We start from the raw sequence: 17,955 nt of genomic DNA on the forward strand, positions 1-17,955 counted from the left end.
TTGCCACTGAGCAGGACCCCCAGGGCCCTTTCCATGGCACTGCTCTCCAGCCTCTCACTCCCCAGTCTGTCCATACATCCAGGGTTGTCCCATCCCAGGTGCAGAATTCTGAACTTTCCCTTGTTGACCTTCATATGGTTGGTGAATGCCCATCTCTCTAGTTTGTTGGGGTCTCTCTGCAGGGCCTCCCTGTCTGGGAGGGAGTCAACAGTTCCTCCCAGTTTTGTATCATCTGAAAACTTGCTTAGTGTCCCTTCCGGTCCTGAGTCTAAGTCATTTATGAAGATGGTGAAGAGCACAAGCCTGAGGATGGAGCCCTGGGTAACCCCTCCAGTGACAGGTCCCCAGTCTGATGTCACCCCAATCACTGTAACCTTTAGTGCCTGACCCCTGAGCCAGTTGCTCACCCACCACAGGATGTGTTTATCCAGCTGTGACCTGGATGTTATATATGCTATCTACTTTATATATACACACACTATACATCAGGTATAAGTACTCAGTAAGGTACTTGAATGTGACTGTTTGATACACTTGTAAATTCCCATTCTAAGTCTGATTTCTCTCTTGAAATAGACCCTTCTTTTGGAAGAAAGGAACATAGTGTCTATAAGAATAGCGAAGCTGATTCTAACTTCCGGTTTTTGAATAGCCTAATAGGGCTTTTTGGATCTCTGATACAAAGATTCAAGTGTAAACCTCCAAATGTCAGAAGATGGCATTTACAATTATGTAGGTTCTGTCAAGTTGCTGCCATTACAATAACCCAAAAGTATCAACATTTGCCAGAACAGCTCCTATCATGAATATCTAGTGGAAGAACTGTCAATATTGATCACTTTTATCTTTTCTTTCATTACAGCTCCTGTGAAGAATCTTAGAACGTTACCTAAACATGACAAGTTGTGGGTAGGGTGGACTGCTCCTAACAGTTACGTTCTTAAATATGTGATCGAATGGTGTCTGGTGTCCAGCAGCTCAGACTGCATCATAGAGTGGCAGATTGCACTAGGAGATGTTCAAGGAATAGACTTAAAAGGTATTTAGCTCATAAATCTATGTACAGTTTGTAGGACACTCTAAAAACCTGCTTAGTATTCTGAAGATGAGGAACAGCCTCATGGTGATTAGAATTTTATGGTATTACAGGTGTTTAATGCTGAGGGTTTCAAGTAGTTTATTATGAGTCTGCAGAAGTATTTGTATATTTTTGTCAAATATACAACTATATCTGATCTTGCATTTTGAAACATGTATTATGTAACAACAAGGGGTTTATCTGCATTTTGGTTTTAGTCTTGTCATTCTTGGAAGCCATGAAAATAGTGAAAAGGCTGAGTTCTTTCAAAATCAAGATCTTTGGTCACTCAGTTCAAACAGTGCAACTTGATCAGCTTTACTGTTCTTTTGAGATTATGATCAGTCTCTGAAATCAATAATTTTGGGAGTTCATGCTACAGATAAATAAAGGCTTTTTATTTAAAATAAATTGGAAAAAACCACCCTGACTTCTCTGAAGTCTTTTTATTAAATTTTAGATTTCAGTGTGAACCATTTTATTGTTCCTTTAGTTAATATTTTGGAGCAGTATATCAATGAGCTCTAGAAAATACTCAGCTGCATTAGATACAAGTGCACCTAGTTAAACTACCAGAACTCACAAGCCTATATCTAAAGTAAATGAGAAGGATGGTGAGCAATTTGACTGTCTGTGAAACAACACCTTTTAAATTCCTTTTATTAGGTATAAAGCCTTTCAAGTGTTACTTGATAACCGTGTACCCTCTGTATGCTGATGGTCAGGGAAGTGGAGAGTCTGTGAAGGCTTATCTTAAGCAAGATCGTAAGTACAAAATCATCACCTTGAAGCACATACTGTGCTTTTTGACAAAAAAATGAAAGAAACGTGCTTTAATGTGGACTGTGTAATGAAAAATGGTTTAATACTTGAGAGTCGGGTGACATCATTGATCTTTTTCCCTTCTGTTATCATCCATTCTGCTTTTTTACAGTGTTTGGGAGCTAAACAGATGTCTGTGACTGGCTCTTTGTTTTTCCAACCTTTACCAGATAATTAGACATGAATTTGTTATTTTAATGATATATTTATAGTATATAATTGTGGAAATATAGCTTTTTACCTGCTAGGCTCGTAGTTCAATGCCTTAGAAAGCCTCGGGCACCCTAGAGAGGCAGCACGGGCAATCCAGCACTTTAGTAGCTCTAAAAGCAGCAAATAGTAGCTGCAAAGCTGATATCCAGCAGAAGCAAAGAGGGAGAAGTACAGCTTTTGGTTTGCCTAATTCCTGCAATTAGAGTTTCAAAAAGAAACAGACGAGATGTTTGCAGAAAGAGTTGCAAAACCAAAGAGCTATTGTAACATATAATATATTAATATATGTTTATAATATATAATAATGATATTTATATGCAGATTTATTTTAAATTCCAAGTGTGAATCAAGACTTAAGTTGAAGGTTTCCCACAACCTGCTGATTATTCTTTTCATATCTGTTTTCCGGAATGTTTCTTTTTTAAAATATCTTTGTAGTTTTTATGTTGTCTGAAAACAGTGCTTTCCAGATGAATTAGTCAAACTATTCCATTGAAGCTTTTATGCTAGAACAGTTCAGTGCTTGTTAATATGCTGCTTCTGTGAATGCAAGGTTGCCAAGCAAAAACTAATCTTCATCTCCCATTACAGGTCCTTCAAAAGGACCTACTGTTCAGACAAAAAAAGTAGGAAAAGCTGAAGCTGTTTTGACATGGAACCATCTCACAGTTGAGGAACAAAATGGATTTATCCGAAACTACACAATACTTTACAAAACTATTGATGGGAATGAAACAGGTACCAGAAAACGGAGAAGTGTTTTGTGTAATTGAAGTGTTTCATCTGTCTCCTTCCTAATATTTGTTCCTGAAAAAATACACAGAATCAGTTATAGCTGACAATCTGTTCTGAGAACATAAAGCTGGTGTCTGAGCCTTCATTCTCCTCCATATAGAACAGAAAGTCCCTAGTAAAGAATTCAGAACATTCAGTCTGTGTATAGCAGGGTACTGAGTTTAATTTGTGAAAGCTGATTTTTGATTCTTGTGCTCCCATATTGCTATCTAAATATAGAATGAGATGGTGGTAGTCAAGATTATGGCAGACCGTTCTAGATACAAAAGGAGTTGACTGCATTTAAGCAGGATAAAACCTTAAAAAAAGGAAGTGGGGAGGAGTTTTTTAATCCTCTTGGAGCTGTAGGTCAGTATAGTACTGATGTAGATCATTTTGTTTTAAGTGCATCTTAGTTTTCAATAGTGTGTATGACCTGCAGGCATACTACAGGCAGCTGGCACTATCAAAACTTTAATTTTTAGATTTGCTTAAATTGCAAGGGACAGGTACTTGCGTATACCTATGTCTTACTATTCCTTACCATGTTTTTATTCTAGTCAGTACTAGCAGTTTCTCATTAGTGCTGTGTATTTGCCTTACTAGACACCTTTAAGCTTCGATTATACTGCCAGTTTAGTTTGTAGGTGCATTCCGGGGGAAAAAATCTCATAGGAAATTAAATATAGAAAGAGACTAAATTAAACAGAAACAAATGGATCTCAGCATTTCTTGTATGAGTTTGTAGTCTTGGGCTGTTTTATTTTCCATCTGCTATGCATGGTATTAAAACTACCTTTCACATCTGATGTGATGTGATGTCTTAATGTTGCTGGTTTTATGGAGATGTAATAAATTGTACAGAAAACTAGTGTAAATTTCTTCATCTCTTTAGTTGTGACAGTGGATCCTTCCAAGACAGAGTATACCCTTTCCTCTCTAACCAGTGACACGCTGTATACTGTGCGGATGATGGCATCCACAGATAATGGAAGCAGGACTGGTCCCGATTTCACGTTTACTACACAAAAATTTGGTAAGGCACAATTGGTAGAAGTAGGAATTAATGTTGCAACAATACAGCAGGGCTCTGTGCAAGATGTGTTAGGAGGGGAAGGTGATTTTATTTTAAAGTTTCAGTCCGCTTGCAATCTGCATGATACCCGGGTGGCTTGTCTAGTGCTCATTCACAAAGAGATAGTTCAGTCAGGATTTTTCTGATTATATAGAGAACAAGATATCCTCTGCAAACCTCATTAACTTATGTTATTAAGCATGCCGTTTTGGATGTGGTTTGTGTATACTTTAGGTTATAATATTGTTTTGCCCTGACTTTTCATGAGTCATTGGGATTTACTCAGTGCCCTTGTCTCTTCTGGTGTCCAGTGGCACCTACCCCTAGTTAGAGTTTTTGTTTTAATCCTGATAAGGTGTCCTAAAGAAGCTGTAGAGAGCTGTGCTTGCATCTTGATCTGTTGATGTAGGTACCAGTCAGCATATACCATTCTCACAGCCCTTCCACATTCTTTCGTATCACTATGAAAATTTGCTACAGTTCTTTACAGAGACTCATTTTGAATAGTTTAATTTATTGTTATGTTCAGCTTTAGAGTGCTTCTTATATGTAAGGGTAAGAACAACATTACTAACTGAATTTAATTGTGGAAGATGCTCTACTTAAATTTAGCAGAGGCTTTTTTTCTGTATAGTGTTGCTCTTCCCTAAGCATTCTGTAAGGTTTACTTAAGAGCGTGTATAACATTGGAAGGAATACCTAACAATAATGCAAACTTTGATGTTTGCAGGCAGAGGAGATCTTCATGTACAGAATGAACTGATGGATGAGTAGTGACTTTGTTTACTTTTTTGACCATGACCACGTTATGACAGCTACCAGGGCACTGAAATACCTGGGCAGCAGATGAATTGACAGAGATGTTACTGTCATACCTGCCCAAGCTACAAAATTATTTGCTCTGTCAATATTGCAACTTCTAGATCAACCCATATTTTTTGTTGATGCAAGGCACTAGATTGTCAGGACAGAGCTTTTCATGTTTTTATATGGTGAAAGGGTTCTTCTGAATGTAAAGCTTTGAGACTGAGCGTTGAGGTGCTTCAGTTTCAGGTTCTCCCTGACCCTTTGGAAATATGTACTGCTGCTGAGTTCCTTAAATGCCAGAGTGGGCTATAACTGCTTCTTTTCACCTCCTTCAGGAAAAGGAGAAATTGAAGCCATAGTTGTACCTGTGTGTCTAGCATTCCTGTTGATTGTGCTCCTTGGAGTTCTGTTTTGCTTCAACAAACGTGACTTGTAAGTACAAATGAACTCCTTCTCTTACATTTCTCAGCATAAAAGAAATGTCAGTAATTTATAACAGACCAGTTAAGTATTCTGCAGTTAGATCAGAAAAAAAGTTAAAACATGCATGTAGTGATTGGTTTTAAAAACTTCTGTGTTTTCCTTGAGAAATCAGAGCCTCTTCTGACACTAATTTCTTGCTGTTAATTATACATGGAACACTAAATGTTCCATGATTCAATCCTGCAAGAAAATGTGCTTTTCTTTCTGAACATAGTTAGGAGTAGCTTTGTTAGCTTTTGATCAGGATATATTGTCTGTGTTTCTTAGTCATCCTGTGAGTGGAATGATGGTCTCTAGTTTGTGAAGCACAGGAGATCTCTTTGCTGCATTTGGGCTATTTAATTACAGCATTAACAAACGTTAAGCTTCATGACCGTAAAAAATTAGGGAGACACCTTGATCTCCAGTAGCTCTGTGCCTGTTCATTGTCTGCTGGGAAGCAGCCTGCCTCCTCCTGGTCCCCCACCCAAAAGCTCTTGTCTGTGGCTTTAATAAAGATGTCATTGCTGCAGTGTTTCTCTTGGCAAGGCATAGCCCCTCTCCTATGTCCCATGTCAACTATCCTTTCCTTCTAATTAAAGACAGCATTTTTTGCCCTTTTCCTTCTGACCTCCCTGCTGCTCCTAAAATTAGTTCTTAATGGATATCAGTTGGAAAGCCCATCTTGCATTGTTCTTCAGAGTTGTCCTACAGAGGAACTGTTGCTGGAGTCTGTTTATAAAGAGCGATATAGGTGCATCAGTTTCAAATCTGGTTTGGTTGGAGGTGATGTATCAACAGAAGCTTCTGGTTTTAAGTAACAGTGTGTTCTTAAGAATTCCAAAGCAAGTTTTTCTTCCAAATATTTTCACTTCAACTGTGAGGTTAGCTTAGATTTTGACCTTTGGTATTCATAGTTATTTAAAAAGAAGCAGGATTGTATTTTCATACTGGTATGCATCATAAATTCTACCTAAGTAATAGCTCTATAGGTTCTAGAGTGCTATAAATTTGAAAATCTCTCACTAACTGTTACCATTTGTTGTTTTGCTTTACATTCATAGCTACATCTAATGTGTGGAGGAGTTGAGTGCAGTGCTGTGTTTTGCTAAGTAGTACAGCCTCATACAAAGATGAAATGTAGCCCAGGAAGCATTCTTATTTGGAATGCAAAATTGCTATGTAAGGGAGTGGTGTCCTGGATTCTGTTGCTATGAACAGGGAATTTGGGGAGTGCATCTTGTGACTTAATTCCATTTTTAATCCTTTACAGAATTAAAAAACATATCTGGCCTATCGTACCTGATCCGTCCAAGAGTAACATTGCTCAGTGGTCTCCCCAAGTTCCAGCTAAGGTAATACTCACCTTTCTGCATCCTGTATCTTCCTAGTCTGCAAGGTTTCAGTCAAACTAACGGGTGGGAGTCTTCTGTCTTCTAGCACACACGGATTTCAAGGAAAAACCTGAATATTAAGTTTCATTGACATTGTGATAGAATATGGTTAGAACACTGTATTGTATCTGTAGCTTCAGTGTTAGAAATGCATGGCTCTTACCACAAATTGACGGTCTAGCATGGGCTTTACATTTGTGAGTTAGATTCAGTTTACTAGGTGGAAGAGTCAAGTACTCATTTCTTTGCTCACTCATGGGAAATCAGGATTAAGTAAACAATTCTTGATTCCCATTCTTAAAACCTTGAAGTGACTTGTTTGCACAGTTCAGTCATGAATGAGAAGATGGCAGCAACGTTTATGCTTCACATGGGGTGAATGACCAGGCAAATTCTGTTCAAGAAATTGTGGCTAATTTCTGTGAAGAAGTATTCTGATGTTGAATACATTATTTGAAGTAATGTGTGATTCTCAGTATAGAATGTTCCTGTGCTGCACAGCAAATGCTTCTATGTTTACAGCTCATTAGAATAATTAAATGAGAGCAAAGACTTGCTCACACATCCACTACGATTTTAGAATAGTTGCATAATTAAGACTCTGTATTGGAAACAAAGCTGTATCCTTCATTTTTTAACACATGCTTTGGAGATATTGCCAGACTTAGTAAAGAGAAAACGTATATGAAGAAACTGGCATTACAGAACAAAAATTAATGTATTTAATGAGGATTTTGATTTTTAATATAACCTTCCTCTTAGGCAACATGCATCTCTTTCTTTCAGCATAACTTTAACTCCAAAAATCAGATGTACCCAGAAGGCAGCTTTACAGATGTAAGCGTCGTAGAAATAGAAGCTGACGACAAGAAGTCTTTTTCAGAACAAGATCTAAAACCCTTTGACTTGCTTAAAAAAGAAAAGAGTACTTCAGAAGGGCACAGCAGTGGTATTGGAGGATCCTCGTGCATGTCTTCTCCTAGGCAAAGCGTCTCTGACAGTGATGAAGGCGAAACAGCACAGAACACTTCGAGCACTGTGCAGTATTCAACTGTAGTACTTAATGGCTACAGAGACCAGACACCTGTGCAAGTCTTTTCAAGGTCTGAGTCAACCCAGCCACTGCTAGATTCAGAAGAGAGATCAGAGGATCACGCTGGAGGAGCTGACAGTGCAGCTCAGAGGCAGCAGTATTTCAGACAGAATGGTGGTCAGGATGAAAACAACATAGACAGGCCATGCTTTGAAAGAGCAAAGCAAATTACTCATGCTAGTGAGGGAGATCTTGTTGGATTTGTTCAACTGCAGGTCTCAGGTCAGAGTTCACAGCCATTGGGCCTTGGGATGGCAAAAAATACCCAGGAAGCTGCTCTATCAAATATTTTACAGGCATGTACTGAAGGACAAACTGTGAGACCTGAAACAGTGGAAGAAAATCCACTGTCAGGTGATGACATGCCAAAAAGTTACCTCCCACAGACTGTGAGACAAGGGGGCTATATGCCTCAGTGAGAAAAGACTGGCTCTGTTTAGGCCTTCATTAGTGCCTGTTCACATGTTCCCCTGTGTTTCTGATAAAGTAAGCTAGGTATTTTTATCTGACTGCAGATAGAAATACTGAAATTAAGTGAAGACTAATTTGACAAAATACAAAAAGGACTGGTTTTGTGGAAAATTTCCAGTCCAGACCTACAGGAGATTTACTTTTATGCACTACATAAAATCTTACATCTGGATAGCTGAACGAGCCTTTGTGCTACATTGAGGGTTTTGTGTCTTTTCATAACAGAATTTCACTGACTGAAAAGGGCAAGTTTTAAATACCTGCATCAGCCTAGAAGAAATACTTCGACAGGTGACAGTGTACAAGCCTAAAAAGCCAGCTCTAGTTGCACAGTGTAGCTTTGTGCAAAAGAAAGACTGAAGCTCAGTATTCTGACATGGAAGAATATTTGTGTGATACACTTTCCAGTAACTTGATTGACTTACTGAATTTTGACATGGCCCAGTGCCTCAGTTTTCAGCTTACCAGACCTGCAAGTCATGTTCATCCCTGTTTAAAAACTATAAAAATTAAATAGAACTTGCTATGGTGTACAAATAGGAAAACACAAAGATTGCTTGAATCTGAATCTGCTACTATAGTAATTGATACTTTACCTTTATTTAGATATGTGTACACATGAACTATAGAGTAATTTGGCCTAAAATATGTGCCTTGCAACTTGACGCACAGCAATTCAGTCTCATATTCAAAAGTTTGGAAATCAGATGACAGCACAGGTCAGAAGTTATTTAAAGGCTTTGTGCTCCAATCACTGTCTGATTATATGAAACTTCTGTGGTCATATTATGCCTTTGTTTAATAAGTGCACCTTTGCTGTGTACAGCTCAAGTAACAAGCTGTAAGCTTTTACCATTTTTCTAAGTACTCAGGAGAAAGGGAATACGACCTTCCTCTTGACAGGCTGCAGCTATTAGTGTGCTCTAACCTCACTGCTAATACTGCAGGACATCCTTGAACCTGAAAGCAGCCAAAGCATTGAAGTCATTGACACTCTTGGAACTAAAACCAAAACCTGTATGCTGAATTTGAACTTTGCTGGTAGTATGTATCTGTTAGCAATCATGAGCCACAAAAAACACTTAAATGGTTGTTAAAATTCCATATTTTTTTTTCTTAATGCCTCACTTTTTCCTGGTCATACAGTTCACATTTTTTTGAGGAAGCTACATTTCTTGGAAACTTCCTCTGCCAGTGCTTAAACAAAAATTAAATGGCATTACAATAACACTTTCTCCAATGATAACCAGAAATGTTAGGGCACTCGTAAAGATTTTTTTTTTTAAATTAATTTTAAATCTAATACAGGCTAGTCAGCTTTCTAATCTGACACTACTAAAACTTCATTTCAAAACACTAAATGCTGTTTTGTGAGACTAAAACAAGTGTTTTATTTCTCCTTCAGCAAAGTAACTATGTATTGAAAACCACCTGAAACCTTTTGTGCTGTGACCTCTGGTACTGCTGTTCTGCAGAGCACTTGCTAAAAGCCCTTGAATGGCAGGTGTCAGTATCATTTCATCTTCCCTTGTCCTTGTCTGCAAGCTTGCATGGAAGGATGGGTATACATGTAAATGTCCACGTGTCTTCTGCTTTTGTTACAAAGAAATTAAGTGCAAGAGTAACTTCGTAATATTACCTCTTGAAGTCTGGAATATTTAAACAGATAAAGAATGCAGAATCTTTAATAACATTTCAGTATTCCACAGTTCCTTTCTCCTGACAGTATTTTTCTGTATCTAAGCACTTTTTTAAAAAAAGGCCATGTTGCAGTTTACTATAATTACATCTCTCTTCAGATCAGTCCTCTTCCTTTTCACCCCACTGCACCTCAGCACCTTCAAACTCCCTCCCAGAGGTCAAAGGCATAATGAAAACTATGCTGACATGAGACAGCAGAGACCATCTTTCATTTTTCAGAGGTTAAGGGAGCATTCCTTTTTCAGAATGTATTCCTCTTGGAAAAAATAGCAGTTACTTAGTGGGGGATGGGTTATCTTTTCTATGCAAACTTCATAGTGACTGTAGAAACCACAAGTAGAAGGGAAAGTGTCTGTTGAGCAGTGTGCATGCTTATTAGAACTGCCCAGCAGCCACGTGCTTTTAATCCATCTTCTCATCTCTGAAATATTGTAGGCCACAACCTGGCTACATAGTCTAAACATTGCTGCAAAGGTCTGGATGTTTTCAAGAGCATGCTGATGATTTTTTTTTTAATTATGTTCTTGTGATTCAGTAATACTAACTTTTGATAGCATATGTTACTTGAGGGAGAATGTCAATTATTCCTTAAGTTGCTACTTGCTTTTCTGTAAAGGGGAGGCGTTTTCTTCTCAGTTGCTGTTAATCATGGACCATTCAGGACTTAACTAATGTTAAACAGCTTAAAGAGATTCTGATTTTTAAAGTGTGTGCTAGCAAGAGTTCTGGTCTGTCACTTCTGGCATCTTTCATTGTTGTTTATGGGCCAGTGGTAGTAAACTCACAGAATTGTGCAGGAGTGGAGCCTAGAGAGAGTTCTGGCTGGCTAGCAGTGACATGCTCTCTTTTGAGATAGTGCATTTATCTAGGGCTGAAATACTAAAGACTAAGCAGGAGCTCCTCGTGGGTGAACAGCTTGTAGAAGCCACTGTACATACAAATAACAGGTTTGCAGCTAGTTCATAAACCTATGTGCCAAATATATCATGCAGTGTTCAGGGTTTAACAAGATTTTTTCTACTTTGGACTGTAAGAATCTAATTGTGTCAAACAGTTGCATACAGGTTTTTAAGGGTATCTGTAGTGTGATTACATCAATCCACTGAAATTTTCTGAGCTTGGCCCTAACACAGTAACTAAAGAAAAAGTTTTCTCCCTCCCCCATTCCCCCCCCCCCCTTCACCAATAGCTATTGGTGCATGTAACAAAATAAAGGCATTATTAAAGTCACATTTCAGTATAGACACTTTCATGTCCAGCTTGATTTCCTGGACTGGAATTTTTCAGGTACAGGTGGAAGAATAGTTGTAAGAACTGTTAATTTGGTGGTAGGGAAGGGAGGCTAGGAGAAATATATTAGCATATTTGAAAAACCTCTTAAATGCAAGCTGGCTAATGCTCCTCTGTTTACAAGAGAAGTGAATATATTACCTTTGTAGTTCTATTGTGGTGGTTCTGTTAGACCAGGAGATGATTGGTATTGTTTTCTGGAGTGTATTGGCTCACTTCAAGGGCAGATAGTCTAGGAATATCCTCTCCCGCTGTAGCAAAATTGTTGGGATTGTTTCATACATACTACTGTAGAAAACTAAGCTGCCTGTTAAGCCTTAATGTGGCAGCACAAGCACAGCAGAGCAAAAATTTTTTTGAACTTTGTTCTGGAGAGTTTATGACAAGTATTTGCTTGTCTGTGGTACAGGAGCCTGGCAAAAACTGGAAAAAACCTTGGCCCGGGGGGATGAGGGAGTTTGCATGCAAGGGCTGAATCCCATTCTTGGGTTCTGGAGAAGCCCTGTCACCTGGGTGGGGCTTGGAGCTTTCACCTTTGTGAGCTTTGTCAGGTGGTTAAAACTTACGTCAGTATGCCCAGTATGTGGGGATCACCGTGCTGGTTTCAATTCAGTAATTGAGCTTGTTTAATTAGAGCCAGGTCTCAAATACCCAAGATCCATATCAGTATATGCTGCTATGGAATTGACTTCTCAGTGGGATCTGAAACTCCAAAGACTGTCAGGTTGTTAATAGTCTGCCCCACTCCAGGACATACACATTTTACATCGTAATTTGTGTGCATTAAGTGGGACTAAATACACTAGTTTATTTTCCCCATTAGACAGTGAGTGTAGTTGAGAATAACTGTTATTTGAATGCATTCCTTTAACTGTGTTAAAAAGTTCTCTTGACTGATCAACTGTAAGAGTTCATTAATCCCTGTAACCTCTTGTCTGTCTGCAAGGATGGATTCACACAGCCATTTTAAGTTCCAGGAGTTGCTTGTAATGTTATACAGGAGAAGTCCATATAAAAATGTTGAGTCTTTTCTCATGAAACACCTGTTAGGGAATTGCAGCCAACCCAAGTCTTCAGCTTTGCTTTTGATCCAGAAAACTGCAGTAAAGTGGAGGTATAAATACAACAGTCTGGAGGAGGTTGAAATTAAGTATTTTGCATTGGACTCATGAATTCCCATTTCTCTTCCTTTAAAGTGAAAGCATTAGTAAAACAAACAAACAAAAGCTAAAATTCATGTGTATTTGATTTGCTTTCACTGTTGCTTCGTTTGTAGGACTTGTGCAATCTGAGCCATTCTTGAAAATAAAAGCAGTGCTGACTTAATGCACAAGGATGCGTTTCTAAGGCCACAAGATTTGATAAAACAAACCTAAAAATAATAATGAAGGGCCAGATTTCAACAATTGTCTGCTTCCCTGCCTCTTAACTGTAGTGCAGAGAGAGGGTGGGCAGCAAGCACCTCCCAGCATGCAGCCTTAGCCAGTACTTGTATTTATTTGCAAAAACAACCTGAAGGGGATATATGCAATAATGTCATTGCTACTCTGCAGAAGCACACTTCTGTAACAATAGATGAGAAACACTTATGGCACAACCGTTGACTGATGGCTGGAAAGCTCCTCATCCACATCCTCCTGCTCAGACTAAAGTGTCAGCTGTTCTCCAGGCATCACGGGCGTGGCCGATGTGCATTCTCTGCAGAGTGGGAACTGATACCACCCATCATTTTTCATCATCAAAGCACATTTGGTAATGGATCCAGTCAACTTGTCGTGTTTTTTTTAACACACCAGTTTTGTTTACAGTGTCACTTATAGCCTGACACTTTGATACAGCCAGGGATTGTCTAGTAACCAACTGCTTTTATTTGGGGATAAGAAGTTACTGGTCACCCAGTTTGCTGTGCCAATATATGCATCCAGGTAAGCGGAGGTGTGCGACACAGGAACAGATGTACCAACAAGGAAAGTGCCTTGATGCTGGATTGGATGGCTAGTGAATGTAAACATTAAGTTAAATTTTGCTGTGTACTTAAGTAAGTATGGCTGATTAAGCTAGTGGTAATTTGAATGCCAGCTTTAAAGGGCTTGCGTACTCCAGCCAGAGGTTAAACTTGTAAATTGCTGCATAAGCTGTCTCTGTATGGAAATGTGTTTTAATATCTGTTCACTGTCTTTATTCTTTTGCAAGCTGCATGTGTACTGTCATATAAAATCTGCTTTCTACAATTTATTTTATGGTCAGTTTTGAATGTCTTCCTCTTTGTTACCTGACTGAGCCTGAATGTTGCATTTCTGTAGTACATAATACGCAGAAAGAAAACAAAACAAAAGTCCATACTTACCTGGTGTGCTGGAGTCAGTGTTTTGTAAGGCTGACCAAGTAGTAACCACAGAAGAGTCTGGGCCACTGCCTCATATGCAAGAAACAGATACATGGCCATGACACCTGGATAAAAGCTACCTCACCTAGCAGGTAAATCCATGTTCAGCAGCAGGTGAATGGTCTTTTAGTCCTCCCGTTGTAATTGCTCTGGAAACAGAAAAAATGTTTCTGTTCCCACACCATCTCATTTCCAAGAAAGGCATCACTGACCTGGCTATGTCTGGCACTGCTCTCAGTCCCACCTGGTTTAGTTCATTTGTTTCTCATGGGTGGAGGACCTTCACAGGCTTTTATCTCAGTACTAAAAATTACTAACTTATATCACAGTACTAAAAAAGCAGAGTTGGTTCTTGAAAGGCTGGTCACCTTTACAAAAGGCTTTAAGGTGGGCAGCTGGGGAAGGACTGCTTCCCCTTCCTGCCTGAAGTCCTTATTTGAATAGACAAACCCCTGTAAAACTGAGGGCGCAGTGGGGGGGGAAGGGGGCGTTCCATTATACATCACCAGAAATTATTACTGCCACGGAAGAGCCATCCGAGGCATGTCATGCATGAGTTAATGCTTGGCGGTGTTAGATGCAAAGACTCCTTTTCCAAAATGTTGGTTTACTACACAGTAGTTCACTAACCCCTGTTTCACATAAGGCCCTGCACCTTTCTGCAGAGGCGTAGCATTTTTGTGTGTCCGGCTCCCCTGCGCTCACAGCTGATGAGCATTAGTGCAGTGGAGCTCCACCAGTGCAGGGCAAAGCGTGTGCAGAAGAGGGGACAGCAGTTTGTCTTTTACAGGCTGCTCCCAGCTGCCAGGGCAGCCAGGAAACACATGCTTGTGCAGTGCACACTCAGAAGGCCAGCAGCAGCGAGGTTCCTGGACACAGTTCCCCAGCCCTGTGGCAGGGGCCAACAGAGTGCTGCAGAGGAGCAGGGGGTGTGCCTAACCACGTTCTACCTTTGGAGTAGCCTAGGTCTGTCCAGCCACGATTGGCACTGAGCAGCAATACAGCTCAACAGCCTTGGAGAGGTGCATGGGAGCCCTGCCAGCCCTGCCCAGCTCCGGGCGATGTGGTTGCAGTGCGGCTGGGGGATCTCTGCTTCCTTCTGACCCCGATAACCACAGTAACATTGAACCTCTCTGCAAAACCATCTAAACCATCTTACATGTATTTTCCAGTCATTTGTGCTATTCATGGCAGAGTAATACAGTGCCTTTCTGGTTTCCCAGCAGACTCCATCTGTACGAAACAACTAGCAGAGCCAAAATACTCCTCCCACTCCCTACAAAATAGCTAGGAAACTCCTGCATCCGCCAAGGAGGCTGAGTGCTAGTGATCCAACCGGGAGATGCAGGATGACTTCCCAGTGAGTAATCTGACTCCAGGCTCGCCTGTAAGTGGAAACGTTCTGTGCACTGGTGTACTAGGCATCACCCTGGCTTTCCTTTTGTGATAACTGCTGAGTCACACAGCCAGCCTGGACACTGAGCTGGGTCAGGGTGAATGATGCCTTAGGTTTTAACTTCTATATTTTTCAAATCCTGTGCTGCCTAGTGTGTAACTCTGAAGTTTCTAGTGGCCTGTTAGCTGCTGTTCTCTCATGCTGGTTAGACATAGCAAACTTCTCTAAGTTTGCTCTCCAAGGACACCGAGATTGTTCTAGGCCCAAAATGTGTAAACTAAAATCTTAAGGTGGGGGGGGGGAGGGTAAACTTAGGGAAATTACATCATTAGCTAAAGTTATAATTGGAGAATTAACCCTGATATGCAAATGAACCAAGCTTATAAAAGGGTAAAGAACTCATGACCCAGAGGTCCATCTTGGGTGTAGCCTTTTGACTGCCCAGGGTGTACCTTTGAAGGCCCTTCAAATAAATACCTACTATTATTATCTTATTCTTGTCTAGTCTCTGTTTTTAGGTGGCCACTTTAGGCATCACCAGGAACAGGTTTCAGTGAGAGTTCTGCAGGAACCACCTACCCAGCTCCAGCCTCTCTCAGCTGGTCCTCTGCTGGTGCTGGCATAGGCTGTTACCTGAGTGCATCATGTCACACAGCAGGTTCTGGGCACCAGAATTCCAAATAAAGGTCCTCAGAGAATGCCGTGGAGGGCTGTGACTGCCTGGGGCACTCATTATCTCTAGGATGCAGCCGAGCAGCAGACAAACTGGCAGCGTTAACTGGGACCAGCGAGGGAGCACCGTGGTGTTGGGGCAGAGGGGCAGCCTGGCCAGCACCTGGGGACCCAGCACACTGCAGATCCGCTGCTCTCAGCAGCACAGCCCCGCTCCTGGCGTCTCACGGCGCTTCTGGCAGCACCCCACGGCCCTCCCGTTCAGCCCGCCAGGACCGTGCCAGGAGATGGCAGCACGTGTTGCTTGTAATAGCCGGCAGGCTGACTTCTCCAGCACTAGCTCCTGAAATGGTTTTAGTATTTATTTTCTGGCAGTTTAGCAAGTCCCCTTGATGTCTCTTCTTCCTCTTCCTTTGTGAGCAAAAGCCTTGACCCTTGTTAAGTTTTTCCATCACCCGCAATCCTGAGTGCATTAATAAATCCAGGTCATGGGCAGGGTCATTGCGTACCTGTTGCCATGCAGGTCACACCCTTGACACACCTCCCCCCAGATGGGGCGGCACAATAGTCGGTCCATATGAAACAGGCCCCAATTACCGGTTCCTTGTCCCTGCGGGCTGAAGGTCATGCTGGGGTTTGCTGACAGGAAGCCTGTTCTCATGCACTACTGCAGCCTGAATCACTGCCCTGCTCTGCCCAGATGAGTAATCACCACTGACCCACGTGCTTTGGGAGAAAACACGAGGCTCCTGAAGACCTTTTCTGGACTAAACCTGTGGCAGCACAACTCTTCTGCTTGAACAGATACAGCTTTTCCCCATTTGGAGGAGATGCGTCATTGGCAAATGTGGCTGCACGTGCACCAAAGACCCACGGGGACCACCCCACCACACACACTGCCTCTCCCCACCACCACTCAGGACTTGGTTGTGGACGAGGCAAGGATGCTATTTTGGTATTAAGACAACTTTCCTAAATGGAGTCACTGTAATAAACTTTAAAACATATTCTGATCATCCTTTATCAGGTATTACATGAAACGTACCATTTTCAGCCAGACACCTGAAGAGCATCCCTCCTTCCCTCCCCACCTTCTTTTTTCAGACACAAGAGCTTGCCAATAGCCCCAGGGCAATAGCAGATGTCTCCAGAGCCTGCTCAGGGCACAGGTCTTCTAGCACATCCCTGTTATGCTCCATTTGCTGCACATGTTTTTACTCCTCTGCTGGATATCTTCCTTAAGTGAAACTATTAACATACTTGAAAGTGTCAGAAAGCCTCTCCACTTTACTAATTTATATAAATTAATTCCATTTAGATAGATAATGCATAGATACACATCTATAAATGGAAGCAAATTGAATTATTTTGTGAGCTTGAAGAATAAGGGATCTTGTATCAGCCTTTAAAATTAGCTTGAACGTAATGCAAGAAAAAGGTCAGACTCTGTGAGAGTGCAGCATGTGGAGTAACTTAAATAAAAATGTCAGCATAAAAACACCAAAAATAAACACTGACAGAGTACAAATTCCTTTCACTGCCTTTAAAGGTAAAGGCAGTAAAACTCAGGCTCAGCCACAAAAACTAGAGTAAACAGAGATAAATTGCACAACATGGGATTCTAGAGAGAAACTCTAGTTAGCCCTATCATTAAAGAAAAAATTAGTCCTTACAAAATTAAATCTCAGTCATGGTAGCACAACAACCACAAGCTGGAGACAATACATCCAAGAATTTATCTGAAGACATGGCTACAAAAAAACCCAGTCCCCACAAAGCAAGCAGGGGCACATGAGGGATTTACCCCACACATGCATGCTCCTATCCATATTAGACACAGCACCGCCAGTTCACTCCCCGAGGAATGAGGTACCTTGCTCCTACCTTAGATCAGGAACCTGGTTCATTAGCAGACCTGCTAATGAACCCAAGGCTTAGGTAATTTCACAGCAATCTGTTTGGTAGTTTTGCATTGAGACAGTGGGGCTGGGGAAGTGGGAATGTACACAGGAAGGGTAAGAAGGCATGGGAGCAAAGGATGGGGTCATCCCTATTTGAGATCAAGCATCTCCTCTCCCTCTCACCACAGTGTATCAGGAGGTGTAGTGCACAGCTTATTTCCAGGATCGTCCTTTACTTTATAAAGACTGTACTCATAAACAGAGAACCAGCCCTGCATGCTGGAAGAAAGGTGAAAAATAGCAAAATCTAAACTCCCGTGCTTTCCTTTTCACACAAAATAATTCAACACTCCCCTGCTTCCTTTCTTGCAGATCAGACGTTGGGAAACCTTATCTGGTCCAAAAACTGTAGAAACCTTT

The 17,955-nt window shown here is 40.9% G+C and overlaps 1 protein-coding gene across 1 annotated transcript in view; it reads left to right on the top strand.

Moving 5' to 3' along the window:
- Positions 1-13,526, top strand: part of IL6ST (interleukin 6 cytokine family signal transducer) — a 51,835-nt gene extending 38,309 nt beyond the window's left edge. The window contains exons 12-18 of the mRNA XM_048291263.1: positions 863-1,039; positions 1,745-1,843; positions 2,705-2,851; positions 3,783-3,923; positions 5,105-5,201; positions 6,505-6,586; positions 7,412-13,526. Of these exons, the coding sequence (XP_048147220.1) occupies positions 863-1,039; positions 1,745-1,843; positions 2,705-2,851; positions 3,783-3,923; positions 5,105-5,201; positions 6,505-6,586; positions 7,412-8,137 (1,469 nt within the window). The 3' untranslated portion in view covers positions 8,138-13,526. The remainder of the gene's footprint in view (positions 1-862; positions 1,040-1,744; positions 1,844-2,704; positions 2,852-3,782; positions 3,924-5,104; positions 5,202-6,504; positions 6,587-7,411) is intronic.
- The last annotated feature ends 4,429 nt before the right edge of the window (positions 13,527-17,955 follow it).

This window comes from Corvus hawaiiensis, chromosome Z (genome assembly GCF_020740725.1).
Source record: "Corvus hawaiiensis isolate bCorHaw1 chromosome Z, bCorHaw1.pri.cur, whole genome shotgun sequence".
In the NCBI taxonomy this organism is placed as follows: Eukaryota; Metazoa; Chordata; class Aves; order Passeriformes; family Corvidae; genus Corvus; species Corvus hawaiiensis.